Raw genomic sequence first — 22,986 nt, 5'->3', positions numbered from 1 at the left:
TTTTAAAATTTCAGTGCTGTACAGTTTATCCATTTCTTTTCTTTTGTTGCTTGTGCTTTTGGTGTCATGTGTCAGATATCATTGCCTGATCCAAGATCACAAAGATTCACACCCTTGTCTTCTTCTAAGATTTAGTTCTTACATTTAGGTACGTGATGCATTTTGAGTTAATTTTTGTATGTGATGTGACGTAGGGGTTCAACTTTATTCTTTTTCCTGTGGATATACATTTACCCCAGCATCATTTGCTGAAAAGACTTTTCTTTCTTCGTTACATAGTTTTTGCATCCTATTGAAAATTAATTGGCCATAAAAGTATGGATATATTTCTGGACACTTAATTCTCTTTAGCTGATGTAGATGTCTACCCTTATGTTGATTTTTTAATAGGGAATATTTACTAGGGTTGTGTTAAGGATTAAAGGAAATAATGTATATAGAGCACTTAATACCAGCCTCAAGTAAATAAACACTAGCTATTTTGTTGTTGCTCCTGGTGGTGGTAGCACTTTGTTCCCAGGGGTAGCCCCCTTGAACTTGCACTGTGGCTAGAAGATCATTAACTCACAGAATTTAGACCAGAAGGGACCTGAAAATTCACAGTCTAACTTCTTCACTAAACTAAATAAACAGACACCATCACCACCACACACACACACTCACACAAGTACACATACACACACAACACATACACATACAAACACAACACACACACCCCTAAGCCAGAGGGGTTAACTGATTTACAAAAGAGCACACAGCTATGGAGAAACCAAGATTAGAACCTATGACTCCTGACACTTGGTGTAATTCTTTTTGCACCATAAAATAATACTTAGTGTAGAAAATACGGCATGACCAAACCTAGCATGCATACTGTAATTCCCAAATTAGTCTTAACTCTAGTTTATGAAATAAGCTTCCTTGTTAAAACACAAAATAAAAGGTAATCCTAGAATAAAACAATGAGTCTTTAAAAGTCGTTACTGTATTTTTTTAATAAACAAACCTTGAGTGTTTAAAAATGTAGTAGAAAGCAGTTCATATTTTATTAGTTTTCTCATGGTCTCTTAACATATTGTTATTCTCTGGGGATAATAATGATAATAGTAATAATAATAATGTGAAAACAACAATAATAACAACTATTTAGATCTCTTTAAGATCACTTTTTCTAATCTCATCTCCACATCCCTTTGTGGCAAATATTTTTATGCCCATTTTATGGTAGAGGAAGCTTATGCTTAAAGGGCTTAATCACATAGAAAGTAGTTGGGAAAAAAATGGTATTCAGACGTTAGCCTCTATGACTTCAAATTATAAGATTCTCTTTTCTGTTTGTTTTAACTGTGCCATTCAGTCTTAAATAAAACACTTAAAACATGACTGTCAAACACTGTGCCTGGACAGAGTCAGGGTATAGTTGCAATGGGTGGAATTACTGCCCTTGAAATAAGAGGGCATGGTGCTGAAGTTCTGCACCCCGTCCTTTCTAGAAACAGAAACAGATGCCCCTAAAAGAAAATAGATAAGGAAGAGACAGGTAATTTCGTTATATAAACATGTGTGATTTGCCCTACGCATTCACTTAGGTTTGATAGCTCAGATTAAGAGGCAGAAATTAACAATTAGTTATCAAATATTTCCTTTTTACATTGGAATTGTCCCAGCTATCCATTGCAAACATCATTTATGAGTGCTGACTTAAAACTGAACAAATTGAGATTTAGAAAATGAGCAGTTAGGCACAGATTAGCCATTTATCAGATTTTAAATGGCATGTATATTAACAATCATATATAAACATGAACAATAACAGCTACCATTTATTAAGTACTTACTTATTTCCAGGCACTGTACTAGCATGCTATACACATTTACACTTAATTCTTATAACAACTTAGAGAAATAAATTCTATCATCTTCATTCTACAAAGGAAGAACAAGGGCTTAGAGGGGCTAAGCCAATGTTGCCCAAGGTTACACAAGTCTACTGGCCTCTAGAACCTAAGCTGTGGTGCGTGGCCTCCCATACACTGTTTCAACCTTGTCATATCAGCTTTGCGTAGGGTGGTGCTTGTATGTCCAGAGTTCAGTCCCCAATTCCCTTTGCACAAAGAAACATTTCTCCTTTAGAAAAGCTTTTCCTATCTCAGGCTTGCTGTCTCACAAGTATACAATAATGTGTATACACAGTCTTGGTAACAGGCACTAATTCATATAATACATATTTATTAAACACCTGTGTGCCAAGCATAGTTCAGTATACTGGGAGTATAGCGGTTTTTAAAGCTTATAGTTCAGTGCCAGAGACACTTTAAACAAATAATCATACAAGTGTATATAAAAGCACAGAAGTATATAAGAATTCTTGAAGACAAATTTAAAGGTTGAGAAGAGACTGTAAGAAGAGGACATGAATTTGATGGGTGGGAGAGGACCGGGATCATCAACAAAGACTTCTCTGAGGAAATAATATTAAAACTGAACCCAGAAGGAAACAAATATGAAAGAATAAGGAGGAGAGTATTTCAGGGAGAGGAAAGGGCAAATGTCAAATGTCTAGGATGGAGAAAACTTGCCAGATTGCAAGACACACACTTTAAAAACCTGCACATAAATGCACTGCATTTGGGGGGAAGGATGCTACTTCATGTCAGGCTTGGTGTTACATAATAGGAATACAAGGATAAATATAGCTAGGGCTATATTTATATATATTTATATATGGCGCAGTGGTTAAGAATCGGCCTGCCAATTCAGGGGACACGGGTTCGAGCCCTGGTCTGGGAAGATCCCACATGCTGCGGAGCAACTAAAGCCGTGCACCACAACTACTGAGCCTGCGCTCTAAAGCCCGCGAGACACAATTACTGAGCCTGCGTGCCACAGCTGCTGAAGCCCGCGTGCCTAGAGCCCGTGCTCCGCAACGAGAGAAGCCGCTACAAGGAGAAGCCCGCGCACCGCAACGAAGAGTAGCCCCCGCTACCTGAAACTAGAGAAAAGCCTGCGCGCAGCAACGAAGACCCAACGCAGCCAAAAATAAATAAATAAAAACATTTTTTTAAAAGGGTAAATATAGCAGATCCCGTCCATGGAATAGCTCAGTTGTAAAGATAATGGTACGATGAAGACATAAACAAGAATGCCTTGGGAGTTGAGAAAGGAGCAGTGAAGGCGTCATAACCGAGGTCTTATTCGAGTTGAGTATTGAAGGGTGAGTGGCTCCTAGGGCACACGAGTGGGAGTGTTTCTGCAGCACAAGGAATGCGGTGTGTAGAGTCATGGGCAAGAGAGAATGATGTAGCCCCAGAGAGAGATGTGGGACTCCTTGTCAGAGGAGGGGCTGGCGCTGAGGCTATGGCCAGGCTGGGAATGGCTTTGTAGATCCTGTGCAGAAGTCTGGGCTTCACAGTCTCAGCCAGGGGCAAAGGTTGGGGGTTTTAGGCAGAAGCATAATATTTAAGATGTAACTGTGGGGGGCATATGGGGTCTGAGTTATGAAATGGTGGTGGGTAGAGAAATGAGAAGACTTGTAACATTCCGAGGAAGAGATGATGAGCTTCTCAACTAAGCCAATGGTGGCGAGATTGGAGAGGAAGGGCCATGGGTAAGACACACTGGTATGTTTAAGAGCACTCGGCCATGCGGAGGGTAAAGAGAACGTGTAAATACCTCACGGTAACCCCGAGCCCAAAGATACCTTCCTTCCTCAAGACGCTGATTGCAATCTGATAAAATTGTGTTTGTCTCTCTGTATGTGTATGGAGAGACAATATTTTATCTATGTCTATATCTATATCTGTATCTGTATAGGTATAGATGTGTATCTATATGTCTATATCTATCTATCTATCTGTCTAGCTATCTGTCGATCAATCTACCTATCCATCTATCCATCTAAAATGACCACACTCTGGGACTTCCCTGGTGGTCCAGTGGTAAAGAATCCACTTTCCAATGCAGGGGACACGGTTTTGATCCCTGGTCAGGGAACTAAGATCCCACATGCCGAGGGGCAACTAAGCCCGTGTGCCACAACTACTGAGCCCACACTCTGGAGCCAGCGCACCACAAGTAGAAAGAAGACCGAACCCCACAACCAGAAAGAAGCCTGTGTGCCACAACAAAGAGCCTGTTTGCCACAATGAAAGAGCCCACATGCCACAATGAAGATCCCGCGTGTCACAACTAAGACCCGACACAGCCCAAAGTTAAATAAATAAATAAAATATACTTAAAAAAATAAAAATAAAATGACCACGATCTGAAGTCCTTGTAGTTGTGCAGCGATCAACCTGCCCAGCCATGTTAGGACGCATTGTAGCCCGCCGCTGTCAATGAGAAGGTATAACCAGATGCCTGCAAGACCTGCAGGGGAGGGGCCCCAGTGTCTGCAGATGTGACTGGGAACTCTGTGCTGTTTGTAATCCTTTCATTAGACTCCTGTGGGTCCTGCCATTTTCTTTGAGTAATTTCAGCGTTTCTGGTAAGATTGTTATACATGTTTCATGTTTATCTGTATATTCATAAACACTAGCGATAGATAGATAGATGATAGATAGGTAGGTAGATAGATAATAGATAGGTAGGTAGATAGATGATAGATAGATAGATAGATAGATAGATAGATAGATAGATAGATAGACTCATTTGCCACAGATGTGTGTCTGAAAATTGAACAAAGCTCTCTTGTCAAAATACGTAGAAGCATTTAAATGTATTTCCAAGTGCTCCTTTGTTCAAAGGTTATCACAGAAGCAAGGGGAGCTATTGCCAAATTCAAAGCAGATATAAATGAATTGGAAGTGTTGAGTACCTCCCTTGGCAAACTCAGCGCGGGAGAAACCAGAGTGACTGGGCAGCGCCGCGAGGGAAGATGCAGCGGGAGGACCTTTGAGGCAGAGGAAACAGAAAACGCAAAGACAAATATCGTGTTTAGGGCATTGACGGGAGGCTAAGCAAAGAGGCCATATAATATAATGGAAAGAATTTTGCCCTTTACTGACCACGTGGCTTTCTGCACTTTCCTTAACCCTCCCCATGCCTCAGTTTCTTCATTTTTAATAGTGAGAATATTTGTTCTATTTATCTCATAATTTGTGAAGAATCCATGAGATAATGCATGTGTAAGCAAGTTGAAAGTCATCAAGTCATATGTTAATAAGTAATACATATTATTACATATTACATACTAATAATGATGTCATAATTGAGAACAGAAAGAACCTTCCTTTCTCCCACGTCACTCTCTGTGTTTCCTGTCTTACTGGCGACCCTCACCTTTGACCCTGTCCTTACCTTTCCTCCTTTGGGAAAGTGACAGAGGCCAGTGTGGGCCTGCGGAAGATGGAGGGGTTCACTGCCTGAGGCTTGGTGAAAAGTCTGCATCAACCTTCACCGTCCGCCTCCAGGAAACTCCCTCCAAATGGGGGAAAAGCGCCTGGGGAATGAGGCTGTCCCTCAAATATCCATAGCATTTTACACATATCTCCTAATCCAGGACCTTTTAAACTATCCGATGAAACATACCATACATGGAACTGAGAGCCCTGAATCGGGAGCCGTATTGAGCAATCTGTCCCTGGGAATCAAAGCTGCAATGTCCTCAATTATCCTCCACTGGCCAGCTATGCCCCCAGCCCTCCCACCGCAGCTGTGTCCCCCTTACAAACAGAGACACTCTTGGGTCTAGAGAAAGAGAGCTTCAGACGGCCTAACGCATCTGGCTAAGGCAGACATTATTCTGAGAATATTCTGGAAGGTTCACTGAAGTTGTTGCTTTATAAAAAAGTGAGAAAAAGTATTGACATTTCTAAGCCCAGAACAATTTTTTAACAAGCTGGAAAATACTGAAAAACGAGTAGTACAGTTTTCTCAAGAGAATGCAGTGTAGTTAGAAAGTACACTATTTTTTCCCCACTGTGTATTTTGGTAAAATACGTGCAAAGAAATTTCAGGCCAATTCCTAAAGGAGAAATAATCCAAAATGTGGCAGATTTATAAGCCAGGTAATTTTTACTTATTTGCTAATGTGGATTCCCTTAAGATCGCAAATGTTCTGCATGTTATTTATGGCTTCTCCTTGAAAAGACTTACCTCGAAGATCTCAGCAGCAAAAAACTCCAGGCTGCAGAGTTGTGTGGATCAAGCATCAGTCATAGCTCTCCTCTGCCACTGACTCAGGGTAGTTTGGAATCCACTAGCACTCTACCTGTTTGGTAATTAACAATTCATAATTAAACTGGCAGTTGGAATAAATCAGCACAACTAGAAGCTGGGAGCCTCCTCTCTCTGTTGTCTATCCTTCCTTTTATTTTGAGAATCTGAAAGAAAATTGAGAAGAAAGCTTTGGGTATCAGAAATCCTCCATTAAAAGCTTTGCCCTCCTTAGTTTTGGGATGTGTTCAATCTGTCCTTTGGATCTTTCTTTCAAAGAGGAATTAAGCAGGTACCCTTGTCAGCCTTGTGCCAGACACTGAGGAAAGAGAGGTGGGGGTCATTCCATCCTTATCCTCCAGCACCTCACTCTCTAGGTAAAGAGAGAGGCATAAAATAATCAGCTGTAAGTACAACACGTTCAGACCCCTCCCCAGGTGGGGAGGTGGGAGATTCTCTTTACAGGATTTGGGGAGAGGTTAGGGAAAACTGCAAGGGGGAGGTGACCTCTGATGTCCCTTGAAAGATGAGCCGTGTCTTTTCAGGTAGGAAATGAAGAGAAGAAGAAGAAAAGCAAAGTTTTGGAAGGGCCTGTTCCTCTGCTGTGTTCCCGGGGGAGCCGGGTCCAGAGTGTGCAGTGAGCGGCCTTAGTGAGGACACTGCCAGGAAGAGGCTTGTCGCTGGGCTGGGGTTAGACTGCAGAGGGCTCAGGTCAGGGAAAATCGGCTTGTGCCAAGCCTGGGGGGGGAAGGGTGAACTAAAGGAGCGAGTAGCGGGGCTAACAGTTTGATGAGATTATTGCCTGAAAAGATCACTCCGGTCACATGGAGGGGGCAGGTTGGAGGAGGATGCAAAACTGGAAGGAGGCCAGGTGGGATGGTCCAGGTGGGAGGTAGTTGCAGCTGTGACCATGTGGAAATTGGTGAGGAACCCAACCAGGCTGAGGGCGATGAGAAGTAAGATTAGAGAAGGAATCTAGGGATTTTCCGATGCCCAGCTTCAAATTGGAGTAAAAACCAGGCCTGGAGGTGGGACAAGGTAGACAGCAAGACCAGGGGTCATGTCAGCCTTTGTGATGCTGACAGGTAAATGGACGTGGACCTGGCCCATGAGAGGACAACAGTCTGTTCCGAAAGGTGGCATCGTTGCGGCTGTCATCCTGATCACCGCTGCCATCTTAGCAGCTACCAGTGATTGCTTCCTTTATACCAGGTGCCCTGGTCAGCCATTGTTTAATTGAAACCTCATGACATGACTTTAGCTACTGCTATCATCTGTTTCACAGGTGAGGAAACCAAAGTTTGAAGAGATGAAGACAATTCACCCTGCCCAGATCACTCAGCAGGTGAGGAGCTGAGCTCCAGAGCTCTGCTCCTAACTACTCGGGCGTGATACCATTAAAAAGAAATTGTATAATACGATCTTAGCGGGGCTACTATTGCTGGTGGGGTCCAGGGGAGAAAGCAATTAATGCTGAGTGGGAGAGTCAGTGAACATTTAACCCAGTTTTAAAGGATACATTTTAAGGAAGGAGCAAGAATTTCCAGGAAAAGAAATGTGAAAGAAAATAGTGCCAGGACGGCACAACCTGTGTGAGGTCAAAGAATTCAATAGTCTGGAGTGCTCAGGAAATGGTAACTAATCCAGCGCCGTGGAGGCTTTGTGAATGAGTCATTGGAAACAAAGGCTGAGCTGGGGATTACTTGTGGGTTCCTGCATAAGCCAGGGGTTCCACTAAAAGGAATGAACACACAGGTCCGCTAGGAACTCTTAGAAAACTTTGTATTTTCCCTTTGGTTCTGCTTTTCCATCAACCATCAGTAATGCCTGTCTCTTCAGTTACTGTTTCCCCAGAACCCCCCCCCCACACACACACACACCTGCGTCCTGGTACATCCAGACATTATGTAGAGCTGCTTGCGTGAGTCCCCTGTACATGTTGTGTTAAAATGGTCACATCCTTGGCAAATCAAGCATAAAAATCTAAAATTTATTATTGAGAATAATATTTATTTTTAAAAACATGCTGTATGAATATTTATAGGCTAACACCTCCTTTTGTGCCAAGAATCGTTCTCATATATTTCTTTTCCCCTCTGTCTCCTTACAGTTCCCCCCCAGATCATGAATATCTCCTCAGACGTCACCGTGAATGAGGGGAGTAGCGTGACCCTGCTGTGTCTTGCTATTGGCAGACCTGAGCCAACGGTGACGTGGAGACACCTGTCAGTCAAGGGTAAGGCATTTACTGGGAGGAAGTTTTCAGAGTTGGTATATTGAAGACTTGCTTCTAATGCACAGCAGAAGTTCAGGACTCAGAAAGCAATGCTGTATTTGTAACATAGTAATGGAAGAACAAATAGATTACATGCATCAGTCACTGGGTATTCCGTTCCAAAGAAAGGTTTGTAGAGAACATTTACTGAATTATTTTCTCAGTCCTTGTTATGACCTTAGAAGACTTTTGTTTTCCCAACTATGAAGGACAGAGATGCCATAAGAATAACTTCCAACAAAGATACTAATGTGTCAAGGTGGGGATGCATGGGTCAGTGGGTTGGTTGTCTGTCCTTTCCTGAAGTAGAGGGCTAGAAAGCTAGACTGTGCACTGAAAATGTTGGTGTTATTTTGTGCATCCAGGAGAAAAAGGATCTCCTTCTCAGTGCTTTCAGGACACTTACCCAGGGTGGAAGAAGGATGCTGGAAATGATCAAGTGCTCCTGAGCGTGCCTGTGCTGGGCGCTCAGTGATTGGCATTAAAACATTAGTTATGATCATCTCCAACTTAATAGGAAGGGAACCAAAAGGACAGTGGACCTTATCCCTTTGGAAATAAAACTTACTCTAAGTTGAACTTGAGAGATGGGCAAAGAGCCACTTGATGTATTTACCCTGTTAACAGAAACTGATTAATTCTATAAATTATACAAGAAACGTGCTTTCTCAGGCATTAGAAAATATAAACATGAAACCCGGTGAAAAGGAAAATGTGTGGAGTGTGCCTGTGTGTGATATATAAAATAATATAAATCTATAGGAAAACTTAAGAATAAATCTTAGTAATGTTGAGCTAGACAAGGACTTGCTAGTTCACTAAAAGCTCTAAGCATAAGAGAAAAATGATAAATTTGCTTTTGTATTATTTTCCTGTGATTGCCATAACAAAGTACTACCAACCTCATGGCTTAAACAACAGAAATGTATTTTCTTATTGTTCTGGATGCTAGGTGCCCATGATCAAGGTGTAGGCAGGATTGGTTCCTTTCGAGACCAGTGAGGGAACTCTGTTCCAGGCCTCTCTCCTAGCTTCTGGTGTTTCCTGGCTTATCGGTGCATCACCCCAATCCCTGCCTTCATTGTCACATGGCCTTCTTCCTGTGTGCATCTCTCTGTGTCAAATTTTCCCTTGTTATAAGGGTAGCAAACACATTGGATTGGAGCCCACATTTATGACCTCATATTATCTTAATTACCTCTGTAAAGACCCTATGTCCAAATAAGGTCACATTCTGAAGCACTGGGGTTAGAACTTCAAGGTATCTTTTGGGGGCGTGTGGGTGGAGGATGAAATTCAACTCATAACTGGCTTCCTCAATATTGAAAATACCACTAATAGTAAACGAAAAGACAAGCCACAGGTTGGGAGCAAACATTTGCCATCCATATATCTGACCAAGAATTTACATCTGTACTATATGAAGAATTCTTACAACATAATTCTAACCACCTACCTTGAAATGAACAAAACACTGAAACGGACAATTCACCAAAAAATATATATGAATGGAATATAAGCCCATGAAAATATGCTCAACGTATCTAGCATAGAAATGAAAATTACACTGTAAATCAGGTTCCACTACACAACTACTAGAATGATAACAATTTAAAAGACTGACAATATCAAGTGTTGATGAGGATGTGGAGCAACTGAAACTCTTATACATTAACTGTGGGACCATAAAATGGTATCATTACTGAACTTAGTTTCAGTAGCTCGCCACTCAAAAGCTAATAATTTGAGAGGCAAGTGACAGTAGAAAGGAAAGTTGCTTTAATTATGAAAGCCAGCAATCTAGGGAGATGGTGGACTCATGTCCAAAGACCAACTCTAAAGATTCTGCTCAGCCAGGACAGTTTTTAAAGGGAAAAAGGGGGGAAGAATGTCAGTGAATCATTTAGGCAGGAGGTTGGGTTCTGCATCATTCTCCATTACATGCAGACTGGCTGACTTTCTCTTCAGATGTCATCTGCCCTTCAGGGTTGCTTGTGGGGGGCTATTGGGGTAAAGAGCTAGTCTTACTTCTTTTTATCTAGGAAAAGAACCAACGGGTTATACTAGGCGCGGTGTGCATTCAGGAGAGCATAGGTCAGGAGTTAGTTTAAATTGCCTAGTGATCTCATTCCTATAATTAGGGTCTTTTAAGGTTAGAGGGGAACAGAAATGGACAAACAGGAAAGGGGCAAAGTGTTGCTTTCAGTATAAGTACTATGGAAAACAGTTTAATACTTTGCTAATAAAGTTAAACATACACTTAGCATATGACCCAGCAATTCCACTTCTAGGAATTTACCGAAGATAAATGAAAACATATGTCCACAGATATACATTGTACACAAATGTTCATAGCAGCTTCATTTATGATAGCCTCAAACTATAAATGAACCAAAACCCTCAACAGGTAAAGAGTTAAATTGTGGTAAATTTAAGCAACAGATAGTTTCTCAGAAATTAAAAAGAACAAACCATTGATACATGTAACAAAATGGATGAATCTCAAAAGCATTCTGCTAAATAAAAGAAGCGAAAAAAAAAAAACAACAGGTACCGTATGATTTCATTTATATGAAATTCTACAACAGGCAAAAACTAATCTAGAGTGACTAAAATCAAGTCAGTGGTTACATAGGGTTGGGGTTTTTGGATAATTGACTACAAAGGGTACAAGGGACTTTTTGGGGTGATGGAAATCTTGAGCACTGTGGTAGTTATATTGGTGCTTAAATTAGTGAAAACTAATCAACGCTACACTAAAAATGGGTGCATTTTGTTGTCTTTGAATTAAATCTCAATAAAATTTGAAAACTATACCTACAGAGATATAGGAAATAATGACCTGAAAATGTGCCCCTAATTTGGAACATTACCTATGTGAGAAGCATTCACCAAATGAAAGACTGGATTTGCTACTAGGAGCATTATTCAAACTTTCACTATCTCATGTTCCCTATGTACATTGAGAATACATATTTCAGCCCCTGCCTTGTTACAGGGAAAGATAATGATAATAAATCCACCAGACATCCTTTGTGTAAAGACCTCAGGTATTGAAATCCAAAATGTCAATATTATAAAGTAATATTAACAAGAATATTAAAAGAGGCATAAGAGATATCACAAAGCTCAACTTTAATATAAACACAGCAGTAGCTTGCGTTCCCAAAGATACAAGCCCCATCCGTGGAAATTTTGCTTAAAGTCAGGGGGAATTTTGACTTACATTATACACAAAAATATGTCTAACCATCAGACTAATTTCAATGCATTTATGTGATCCTAAACACACAGTTTTCTCAGCCTAGGAATCTTCTGGAAGGCGCTTTGACTTTGTGGAACTGTTTTAAAGCAATTCTTTATAATGGTTCCATGGTAAGGGTTCCCTCTTAAAATAAGAAAGATTCAGACATATTCCTAATCTTTTATATAACATGAGAGTTGCAATGCAGCCTCAAAAAAAAATCCCAAATTGACATTCTCTCTCTCCTCTTTAAGTCTCCCAGCCTGTGTTCAGCTTTTAAGTTCCCGTTTGTGTTTTCATCGATCGCTCTGGCCTTCACTTTGCTGTCTCTGATTTCCCCTTTTGTCCCCCCCACCCCCCGTGTTCCCCCCCCCCAGTGACATTTAAACATTTAAACTCAAAGCATCATTTCCTGAGTTTGAAAAGCACTAGAGCCTGGAGGATTTGCACATTTAAAATTTGTACCTGCCCACTAATATTTATTTTTAGAAGGACACACCTTCTCACTTGGAGTTGGGGCGACTTTGGGAAGTTGCTTTCAAAGGTTTAGAAGAGCAGCCAATATAACTTGAACAACAAATAGCATTTTTAAAACAATTGCTTACTTCAGCAAGCAAGAGTAAGAAATAGAAGCTGTAATGACATTTCCTTTGAAATTCCAACAAAATTACATCAGAGAACATAGCCCCCTAGACAGCTGTGTTCCAATAATGTTAATGCAATGTTTGAAAACTGTTGTTTAAATTTGGGGATCTATATAACAGGAATGAATAAACAAGCTACCATTTAGAAAAAGAATATTTTAATGAGCAGATTATTAAAGATTAAGAATAGTGGTTATGGTTTAAAATGACAGACTGAGCACATGACAATCTATCAATTATAGAAAAAGGTAAAGACAATTGAACTAATAAATCCATGATCACACTAGAAAATAGTAAATAATACTAGAAAATAGTAATCATTTGTGGATCAGAAACAATGAGCAATCTCTGAAATATAAAAAGTACATAGACATAATGGAGGAAAAAATGCAGCTCTCAAAACAAAACAAAACAAAGCAGGAATACGATCTATGCCTGAAATGATAGTTGAAAAAGGAAGCATTTTAGGTCATGGTAAAATGTTAAAAACTGATTGGAGCTGAGGGTAAGTAGGGCAGGGAGCCCTGACGGCATTTGCCCATTTCCATGATGTCAATAGTCCCATTTCTCCACGTTCCTCAGAACCCCCTTGAAGTAACTTGGTGTTTTAGGTACTTTTAGGTTTTTATTCCCTCTTAAAAACAAACAACATTGTAAATCAACCATACTTCAATTTAAAAAAAGAAAAGAAAACAAACAAGCAAACCCCCAAACAAAGTCCTTCTTATGAAAGCAGGATGAAAGTTTTGAACAAAAAAATCACCGTGACTCCAGATGTGGATATAAAGACTCGTAGTGTTTCTGTCCAGACTAGACGTGCAGCTGGAGTCCTCTGACCCCCAGTTCCCTTTGCAATGCTGACAGGTGCACCGGGATTCCCAGAAACTAGGCAGGCATCCCCATAGCACATCTGCCTCACTTCTGAGGAAAGCTGGAGGTGTTTACAGGATCATGATTATTAACACTGGGAACATCTCAAAGCAAAGTGCTAATAAGTACACACACATTCAGGGTGTGGGGGGGTTGCATTTGACCAAGTATTTATTCTTTAGCTTTAGTTATAAAAAGTTATATTTAATTTATTTTCAGTAGCAGATGATGGGTTTTTTTAAGTATAATATATTCATATGGATTTGCTGGAGAATATGGCTCTTGTTTCATAGACTTCACACATAGAATCTGCTCAGAGTGACCTACAGCTTAGAAACTAGGATAATGATGGAATCCCAGGCCAGGGAGAAGTGGGCAGCCCCCAAACAGGCAGCCAAAGTGGACTGGGAAGGAGCCAGTGTGTTTGGGATACACTGTGACACAGGTGGGCTCCAAGAGTGATTTTCTCTTCCCTTCCTGAAGGACAGGAGGAGCAGCTCTGGGTCAGCATTCGTTGCATGTAAAAATACGAATAATGTGAAAACCATGTTGGAAGAGAGAGTAGCGGAGGACACGGCCCAAGCCGTTGGGTTGGAAGGAGGGCCTTCTTTCCTTCTTAAGGCGCCGTGATAATCCACTGCAATGCGTGCACACCTGGCCCCATTTCCAATGGCATATTGGGAAAGACCAGATGTTGGGGGAGAATAATAAAGTCTTCTTTCCTGTTTCCTCTCCATGGAGATTTTAAGATGACAGCTTTCCACCTGTGAGTGAGTTGCTGCTGCAATCGATTCATATACAGTAATACCTCAGGGAAATGCGTTATTTCACAGAAGTGAATTTTCCAGGTAACCGAAGCTGATTCCTTTATGCATTGACTTGAGTCATCTTTTTTTTGCGGTACGCGGGCCTCTCACTGTCGCGGCCTCTCCCGTTGCGGAGCACAGGCTCCGGACGCGCAGGCTCAGTGGCCACGGCTCACGGGCCCAGCCGCTCCGCGGCACGTGGGATCTTCCCGGACCGGGGCACGAACCCGCGTCCCCTGAACCACTGTGCCCCCAGGGAAGCCCTTGAGTCATCTTTAATGGAAGCCGTTTAAAAATGGATTATGCTCGTCTCTGTTTCCTTGAGGAGAGTGGATGTCATTTGGCCTCATTTTTAAAATGTAATATCAACCTCGTACATACCAATTGTTTGTATCTCACTGTTTGAGGTCTGGATAACAAAGAACATGGCCCTAAAATACTGCTTAAATTCTTGTTTCAGTTTTTTATAGTTCCTCTACTATTTCTTCCTCCTCTCAAATCGGAGGATTGTCAATGCTGCCTAAAGACCACGTGTGCCTTTTAGCAGCTTCTATCTACTTCCGTTTCTTCTATCTACTTCTAATTTGTAGTGAGCAACAATCCATATAACCAAGGTGATGCGTCCTAGGTAAGAACGTACTAGTGTGGGAGAGCCTTCTCTGAGGAAAGGCCGTGAGCTTTGAAGAGTACGTGATAAGTGGCACATATGCTGGGGGGAGTACGTGCAGCTTTGTTCTAGATGTATGAGGGTGCTAGACCGACGAATTCCATGTAAGAGAAGAGGGATAGCTCCGGGAAAATCATCATCCTTGGCTCTGAGCTAGCTGAGCAGGTCTTTCTCTCCTATTCGCGGTGCTAGGTATTGAGGTTAGGAGAGGTACTAGTCCCAGAATGTTTCTACCACAGCTCTTATTTTTCACGCTAGAAATTCTTGAGAAGAAAGTCTTAAAAGAAACTGCCAAGTCCTTAACATTACAAATGAAAGAAGCGCTAACTCGCCCTCATATGAAACTGTCAGTTCCTCACGGCTGGCAGGGTTAGCTTCTAGATGGAACGAGACTCCGGGTCCTTATGACCTGGGATTGAAGTCTGGCCTGAGCCTTGACAATCTGAGTGACTTTAGAAAAATCATGTCATCTCCGGGGTCCCCAGTCCCCTGGACTGCAAAACGGGGCGATTTATGCCAACTTCCTCAGATGGTCATAAGGACCAAAAGAAACAGTGAACGGAAGGCTTGTAATTGCACTGGACACACATACATGAGTTGCCCAGCAGTTTTCTAAATTGCTGTTGTGCCGTGTTTTAATTAAATTCCTTCTCAGAGTCCTTGTAGCTTATAGTCAGCCTGAGAACTCATTATATTAGCATCCTGCTTATTGCGTGTCAAGCCCTGTTACACACCTTACATGTTTTAACTAATTTAATGTCCCAGCAGCCCTGAAAGGAAAGTGCTGATATTTATAATTGTGCTTTTCTTTTTATGTATTATTATGCTTATTCCTATCTCTGTCTTTGTCTCTTATTTCTCAACGCCTTGGGTCATTCATTAGTGATTCAGTACCTCTCTGGTACATCTAAAAATTCAGAATGACGTAGCAGTTTTTACTTGTAATAGACAAACTTGGAAGCAGTCCAAGGGGTGACTTGTTAGACAAACTATGTCACATCGACACCTTGAAATGCATTTCAGCAATAAAAAGAAGTGAACTGTTTGGGCACGCGACATCCTGGGTGGAGCTTAGGGCATTATACAAATGCAAAGAGTCAGTCTCAAAGGGTGGGGATACTGTATGATTCCACTTTTCTAACATTCCCCAAATGGGAAAATAGCAAAGATGCACAACATATCAGTGATTGCCAGCAGTTGGGGCAGGGGAGGGAAAGGGGCTGCACAAAGCAGTTACTTTGCAGTGAAAGAACGGCTCCATGTCTTGATTATTCTGGTAGTTGGATGAATTGATAATGTGTGATGAAATGTTAGAATTATACACAAAGACATAAAAAATGAGCACATGCAAAAACTGGTGGGATCTAAGCCCCATCATGTGGTTAATTGCTTCGTGCCCTTGTCAATTACCTGGTTTTGATAATGTGCTTTAGTTAGACAAGATGCTGCCACTGGGAGAGCTGGGGATGAGTACACGGGACCCCTCTCTACTATATTTGCAACTTCTTGGGAATCAAGAATTATTTCAAAATAAAAAGTTCAAACTAGGAATCATAAATAAAATGAACCTCTAGGTTTCCATTAATAACATGCTTACGTAAGAATGTATTGTTTATAAAATATTTTCACACGCATCATTTCAAGTGCCTTTATAGCAACTCTCCAAATAGATACAAGAAGAAATATTCTACCTATTTCCCAGGCAAAGAAACAGACTTGAAAAAGTTAATGGCGAATGACTCACAGTAACTAAGGTGGTGGGCCTGTGAAAGGAGCCTCACCCCTGTTTTTCAAGTCTCGAGCTCTGTCTGCTGTACAAAGATGGCCCCCATCCCTGGAGGGTGGCACAGGTACAACATAAGGTGATATATTTTATCAAATTCCGCTTGTTATCTGGGGTACCCAAGGGTGCCCACGCGCTTACATTCTCCTCTCTAATTCCACACCTACCTTCCTGTGTCTGGACAGTTTCTAGCCACCACTCAGTCCTGTGCTAAGAAAAACACAGCCTCCAAATGAAAAACACTTCCCTGCGGTCTGTTGTTACTCTGCTTCAATTAAAACAAACCCAGTGAGACCTACCAACCTCATTTCTCTTCTAAGGCATCCCAGGTACGAGTTCCGGCCACGAACAGGAATTGCCTATTAGTTGACCCGCTGCCTCACCCAGTCCTGCTCCTACTTCTTTGTCTCTCTGCGAGGCAGCCAGGATCCTTGTTTCTAATCTGAAGCTGTGTTTAGAGCCTAATTAATCCCCGGAGTGTGAGAAAGAGGCATCTGAGATGAGAAATCAAGGTTATCCATATCTTGCTCCGTGGAACAGTTATGGGCAAACAAGCTGTTCCTCTCATATTTTTGCAAAGCAAATTTATGTTCACTAACTTTGGTTCTTGTTGTAAATGAGAAGTGTGTGAAGGTCTAGCAATGCGCTTTTCACCATATGGGTGCCCATATGTTTTCCTCTTTTGCTTGCGTACATTTTTGCTTTGGCATGCACATATGCCTGTATTTTTGCAACTTAACAATATTAAAACTAATCCCATTTATGCTCCTTTTGGGTGAGTCGATTGAGTCATAATTCCTGAGAATCTCTTCTTTGGGAGGCTGAAGTTCTCTGCTGTGAGCAGGGGGAGGGCAGAGCAAGCTATCCTGACAGAGGGTCACAGGCAGCCAGCATCACGGTGGAGCTGATGGAGCTGATGACCCTGACCCTGGCTCCAGAGTGGGGAATCCAACACTGGGACCCTAGGCATGTGGGCTCGTATGCCTTGGTAGTCTCTTCCTCCCTGGGAAGCAGCCCTCACTAAGAAACGGCAGATAATCCCCCAGGGGTCTCTCTCTGAGCATCCAGGTGAGATAACTTACCTTAGCACAAGCAGTCATGATGTCTTTTTTTTTTTAAATTAATTTATTTTTTTATTTATTTTTATTTTTTTAAACATCTTTATTGGAGCATAACTGTTTTACAATAGTGTGTTAGCTTCTCCTTTACAACAAAGTGAATCAGTCACACATATACATATGTTCCCATGTCTCCTCCCTCCTGTGTCACCCTCCCTCCCACCCTCCCCATCCCACCCCTCTAGGTGGTCACAAAGCACAGAGGTGAACTCCCTGTGCCATGTGGCAGCTTCCCACTAGCTATCTAATTTACATTTGATAGTGTATATATGTATATATACATATATACATATATGTATGTACATATACATACATATATGTATATATGTCCCTGCCACCCTCCCACATCGTCATCGTCACCTACCCTTCCCCCTCCCCATATCCTCAAGTCCATGCTCCAGTAGGTCTGTGTTTTATTCCCGTCCTACCACTAATCTCTTCATGACATTTTTTTTTTCTTAGATTCCATATATATGTGTTAGCATACGGTATTTGTTTTTCTCCTTCTGACTTACTTCACTCTGTGTGACAGACTCCAAGTCTATCCACCTCATTACAAATAACTCAGTTTCATTTCTTTTTATGGCTGAGTAATATTCCATTGTATATACGTGCCACATCTTCTTTATCCATTCATCTGTTGATGGACACTGAGGTTGCTTCCATGTCCTGGCTATTATAAACAGAGCTGCAATGAACATTTTGGTACATGACTCTTTTTGAATTATGGTTTTCTCAGGGTATATGCCCAGTAGAGGGATTGCTGGGTCGTATGGTAGTTCTATTTGTAGTTTTTTAAGGAACCTCCATACTGTTCTCCATAGTGGCTGTATCAATTCACATTCCCACCAGCAGTGCAAGAGGTTTCCCTTTTCTCCACACCCTCTCCAGCCTTTATTGTTTCTAGAGTTTTTGATGATGGCCAATCTGACCGGTGTGAGATGATATCTCATTGTAGTTTTGATTTGCATTTCTCTAATGATTAACGATGTTGAGTCATGATGTCTTAAGCTGTTATTCTTGATGTGCGACTGTACTTAATCCTACTCACATTCCTTACACAGAGTTGATCAACCCTGTATATCAGAAATGGGGCACCTAGAAATTAGGGCTGCCCTGAAGGAAACTTAGCTTCTTTCCTCGGCTTTTTAGATACTAAAAATAAGAATGGATATTAACATGTCCTATACCGAGTGGAAAGCCCAACTAACTCAAATGTAAAATTGGAATTGGAAATGCTACCTGATGTTTGTTGTAAGATGGTGTTGATATTTCTCTCTTTGGCATTAATTCATTCATTCCTTCGACGCATCAAGAATATTTGCCTCTATAGCAACCATGGTGTGTAAAACAGACAGGATTCTTGCCCCTGTGGAGCTTATACTCTAGTCAGGGAGATAGTCATTATTCGGATCACCGAGAATATGTAATTTCTGAGTGTGGAGCTGCTATAAGGATGGGTGGCAGGGCAGTATGAGCTAGACAAGGGTAAGTCTTTCCTGAGACAGTGATGCTTTAACTGACATAGAAGATGAACAGGAGGGACTTCTCTGGTGGTGCAGAGGTAGGGCTCTGTGCTTCCACTGCTGAGGGCCCAACGTTGATCCCTGGTCAGGAAACTAAGGTCCCACAAGCCATGTGGCACAGCAGGAAAAAGAAAAAAAAAAAGATGAACAGGAGTTAAGTAGGGACAGGGATGGGGATATGGTCATGTGCTGGGGCCAGGTTATGTGGAAACCTTCCAGGTGAGGGAAACAGCACCTGCAAATGCCCTGAGGTGAGGGGGGGGTGTGCTTCTTCAAGAAAAAAAATAACCGTCATCTTTTTTTTCTGAGTCAATTTTTGTTTTCTTAGAGGAAAAGTCATTTTAAGTTTATTTTCACATGACAGAGAAAGATCAGAAATACTTCATTTGCTTTTTACCCAAATTAATTGCTTATTCAGAGAAATTGCATTTTCCCCTATGGCAAAGTAATTCTTTTTTGTTGTTGTTTCAATTTTTAAAAATTGAAGTATAGTTGATTTACAATACTGACCAAAGGGGAAAGCCGTAGGAGGGGCGGGGGCTGGGGAAGGATAAATTAGGAGTTTGGGATTAACATATACACACTACTATATATAAAATAGATAAGCGACAAGGACCTACTGTATAGCACAGGATACTCAATATGTTGTAAAACCTATAAGGGAAAAGAATCTGAAAAAATATATATATATATATATATGTGTGTGTATGTGTATAACTGAATCACTTTTCTGTACACCTGAAAGAACCGTGTCTTGAATGTATAGAAAGCAGGAGAGACCATGGGCTGGGATCGGGGAGTCAGGGGCCAGATCACACAGAGCCCTTTACAGAATTTGGTCTTTATTCTAAAGTCACTAGAAAATGCAAAGACAGTTGCGAGTAAGAGGGCTTGGAAATGAGATGTTCTTATGTTCTTATGTCTGGATTTAACCAGGAACATTGCATGTCTGATCTACTCATTATCTATGTAAAACTGGCAGATCACTAAACCTCTGTCTCCATTTCACACTATAAACCAGGAAGGAGTTAGTAATAATATGTACCCTTGTGGAGGAAGGGAGAAAGGAATTTGCAAGTATCTATTCCAAATGCTTTTTAGATTATAATGTAAGAAGGGATATTAACATGTATCATAGCAAGTGAAAAGCCCAACTAACTCAAAAGTAAAATCAGAATTGGTAAGGCATCCAGAGCTGCCTGCCTTCTGTTGTAAATCTTTCGCTTTGCTATTGCGATGTCAGATAATGCCACTGAAATCAGTTGGACACTGATAAAATTGCGACCAGCTTTACAAGTACTGTAGATCTAATTGGCCTCAGCAGTGGGTCCACGGTGACTTTTGCTTCTGAACAAAATTGTAGGCTTCAATAGCAAATAAGCAGCCTGGCTCCATACTCACGTACTGCAGCCACCTCTGGAGATAATGCACTTTAATTTAGACATGGAGCTCCTTCATCTGGACAGATGTTGAAGGAGCATCAGAGAATTTTGTTCCCTCCCTACCTCCTGGATGAGCCCCCTTGTTGGTGGATTGAAAGGACCTCAGGGCCAGCTGTGAGCACCTGAAGTTCTTGGTGTTGCTTTTCCACAGCCGTTTACATCTCTTTCTAAAAACCGCTACATCTCTAAAAGGAACCAAAGTTCCTATAAATCATCTTGTCTTGCTCAAGCTCTTTTAAATTGGGTTTCTGTCACTTACAGACAAAGTAGTTCAGGTTAAATTCACCATGTGATGGACAAGCTGCAGGTAAATGAGACGAACAGAGCATGTTCCCTACTCTGAGCCCAGAGTGGAGCAGGGGAGGGACTCGTAAACCTGACATTGTCACATGGTGTGGATGGGGCCCGCCACCTGAGATAGCCTCTTCCTCATAGAAACGAGACAGGGAAGGGGGTGCCCGGGGTCCTGGTTAACTTCAAGGCCACTGTCTCCATCGTGGGTCAGGGAAGACCCTGGAAGTTGACTAGGGAGCTCTGGGTGGGTTGCTGAGGGGCTTCCATGTCTAAGTCAGCTAGAATCAGGCCGAGACAGACACACGCCAGTACGTCAGTACAGCAGGTGCACAGCATTCATCCGGGTGACCACAGGGGCTGCGGAGCAGGCTTGCCAAGGCGGAGGCACCGAGGATACAAGAGTGACCACACCCAGCCTCTGTGCTCGCCCAGCTCTCTCGCTGCTCCGGGACCAAACACCTGGTTTGACTTAATGTGATAGCTCACTGTTTCGCTAACTTTTCCTTGAGATGGTGTGCTCCATCCCAGCCAGAGGAGATACCTCTCCCCTCCCTACACATAAGAGAACAGGTACCCGGCTTAAACGTTTGTGATGTTCTCTGGCACCTAGCACAATGCCTTCTGACCAGAAGGCACCTATTGAATTGTTGCATGCTTATCTGTCAATCTTGCACCTATGTTACAGAAGCCAGAGGAAAATAAAGCAGAGGGCTCTAGGGGTCTCTGCCTAGAGTAGCCTCCAGATCTGGGAAGCATTGTCTGGGGGATAAAGGGGGGAGTTTGGTGTGTGGAGTGAAGCTGTTTGGGGAAGGTGAAGCCAAATCCGACCTTTGTACCCTGACACCAAATTAAGTCTCTGAGATGGAGTTTTGGGTGAAGGAGAAAAGAATAGCCTTATTGCTTTGCCAGGCAAAGGGGACCACAGCGGGCTAATGCCCTCAAAACTGTGTGTCCCGACCTGGAGGGGGTAGTGAGGAGTTTTATAGTGATGGTTTAGAGAGGGCGTGATCCGCTGGCGGACGTTCTTCTGACTGGTTGGTGGGGAGGTAAACGGGAGTCAGCGTCATCAACCTGGTGCTAACTGGTCTGAGGTCTACGTGCTCCTGGGCGGCAGACAGTTAACTTCTTCCACGTGGAGGGAGTTTCAGTATCTGCCAAAACAGCTCAAAGACATTGTGATGCGTATCCCGTAAGGGGGCACCAGGACCTGCCCCAAGGCTGCAGTATTATTTCTTGACTGTTCCTCCCTTGTCTCTGCAGCCCCTCCCTTTCCTAATTAGCATCTGAACCTGAGCCTGTCCATTGGAACTCAGGGAAGGTCAAGGAGGCTGAATGGAGCCTATTTCCTGTAATCAAGAAATGGGGGACACAGGAAGGCTTTTGTGCCCCAGAGCCCCACAGGCTCCTGCTCAGTTTCAAAGGCACTCAAGTTTGATCTGCATTAGGCGGTTGGGGGCACTTCCAGTTTCATCCCTGAAGTGCTTGTTTTTCCCCTTTTCCCCACCATCTCTCCTAGTCCATCCTTCTCTAAAAACTGTCCACCATGCCAGGGACCAGGTGGTCTTACTGCCGAGGTTTCTTTATGTCAGATTTTTACCTAATAGTGAGGCTCCCACCAGCCTGGGTCTCCAGAGGGTGGCGATCTGTGATCTGGAAGGTGTTCCTCAATTCCTGACCCATCCTGTCCTTGTGGAAAACCTAAGACTTGTGCTGGAAAACTCGTCAGCTTTATAAAGGGGATGTACGTCAAGAGTTGGGCTGACTCGCCTTCACCATGCTGTTCAATTTGGACAAATTGTGTGAGCGACTTTACCATCTTACGCCCATGAATTTGTCTGTGTGATGCTGCAGTTTCGGGCTTCCCTCTTGCTGTGGTCCGAAGGTGGGTTGGAAAAGCATTGCCAGACCCAAGACAGAATGTAAAGAAGGTAGAACTTATTAGAGGGAAGGGTCGCTGCCAGAACAGCGGGCTAACTTCCTAGTAGTCCGGGAGAGTGGAGCCCGAACATGTGCCACTGATCAGTTCTTATAGCCAGAAAACAAAGGAATGGTCCGAGGTGAACATTTCATTTACTGATTGGTCGAGGCACATATACCTTCCTTCTAGAGGGTGGGAGAGGGACGGGCCAGATGCCTTTCCTTATTTGGGACAGGTCCCGTT

General features: G+C 42.3%; 1 protein-coding gene across 5 annotated transcripts in view; it reads left to right on the top strand.

The window, feature by feature from the left end:
• Positions 1 to 22,986, top strand: part of OPCML (opioid binding protein/cell adhesion molecule like) — a 1,097,554-nt gene that overhangs the window by 978,300 nt on the left and 96,268 nt on the right. For all 5 annotated transcript variants that reach the window (XM_059067772.2, XM_067039351.1, XM_067039352.1 and 2 more), the window contains one exon: positions 8,267 to 8,392. In XM_059067772.2, coding sequence (XP_058923755.1) covers positions 8,267 to 8,392 — 126 coding nt within the window. The remainder of the gene's footprint in view (positions 1 to 8,266; positions 8,393 to 22,986) is intronic.

The sequence above is a fragment of the Kogia breviceps genome, chromosome 7 (genome assembly GCF_026419965.1).
Source record: "Kogia breviceps isolate mKogBre1 chromosome 7, mKogBre1 haplotype 1, whole genome shotgun sequence".
Lineage (NCBI taxonomy): Eukaryota > Metazoa > Chordata > Mammalia > Artiodactyla > Physeteridae > Kogia > Kogia breviceps.
The sequence above is the reverse complement of the archived record's forward strand: the minus strand, read 5'-3'. Positions and strand labels throughout refer to the sequence as shown.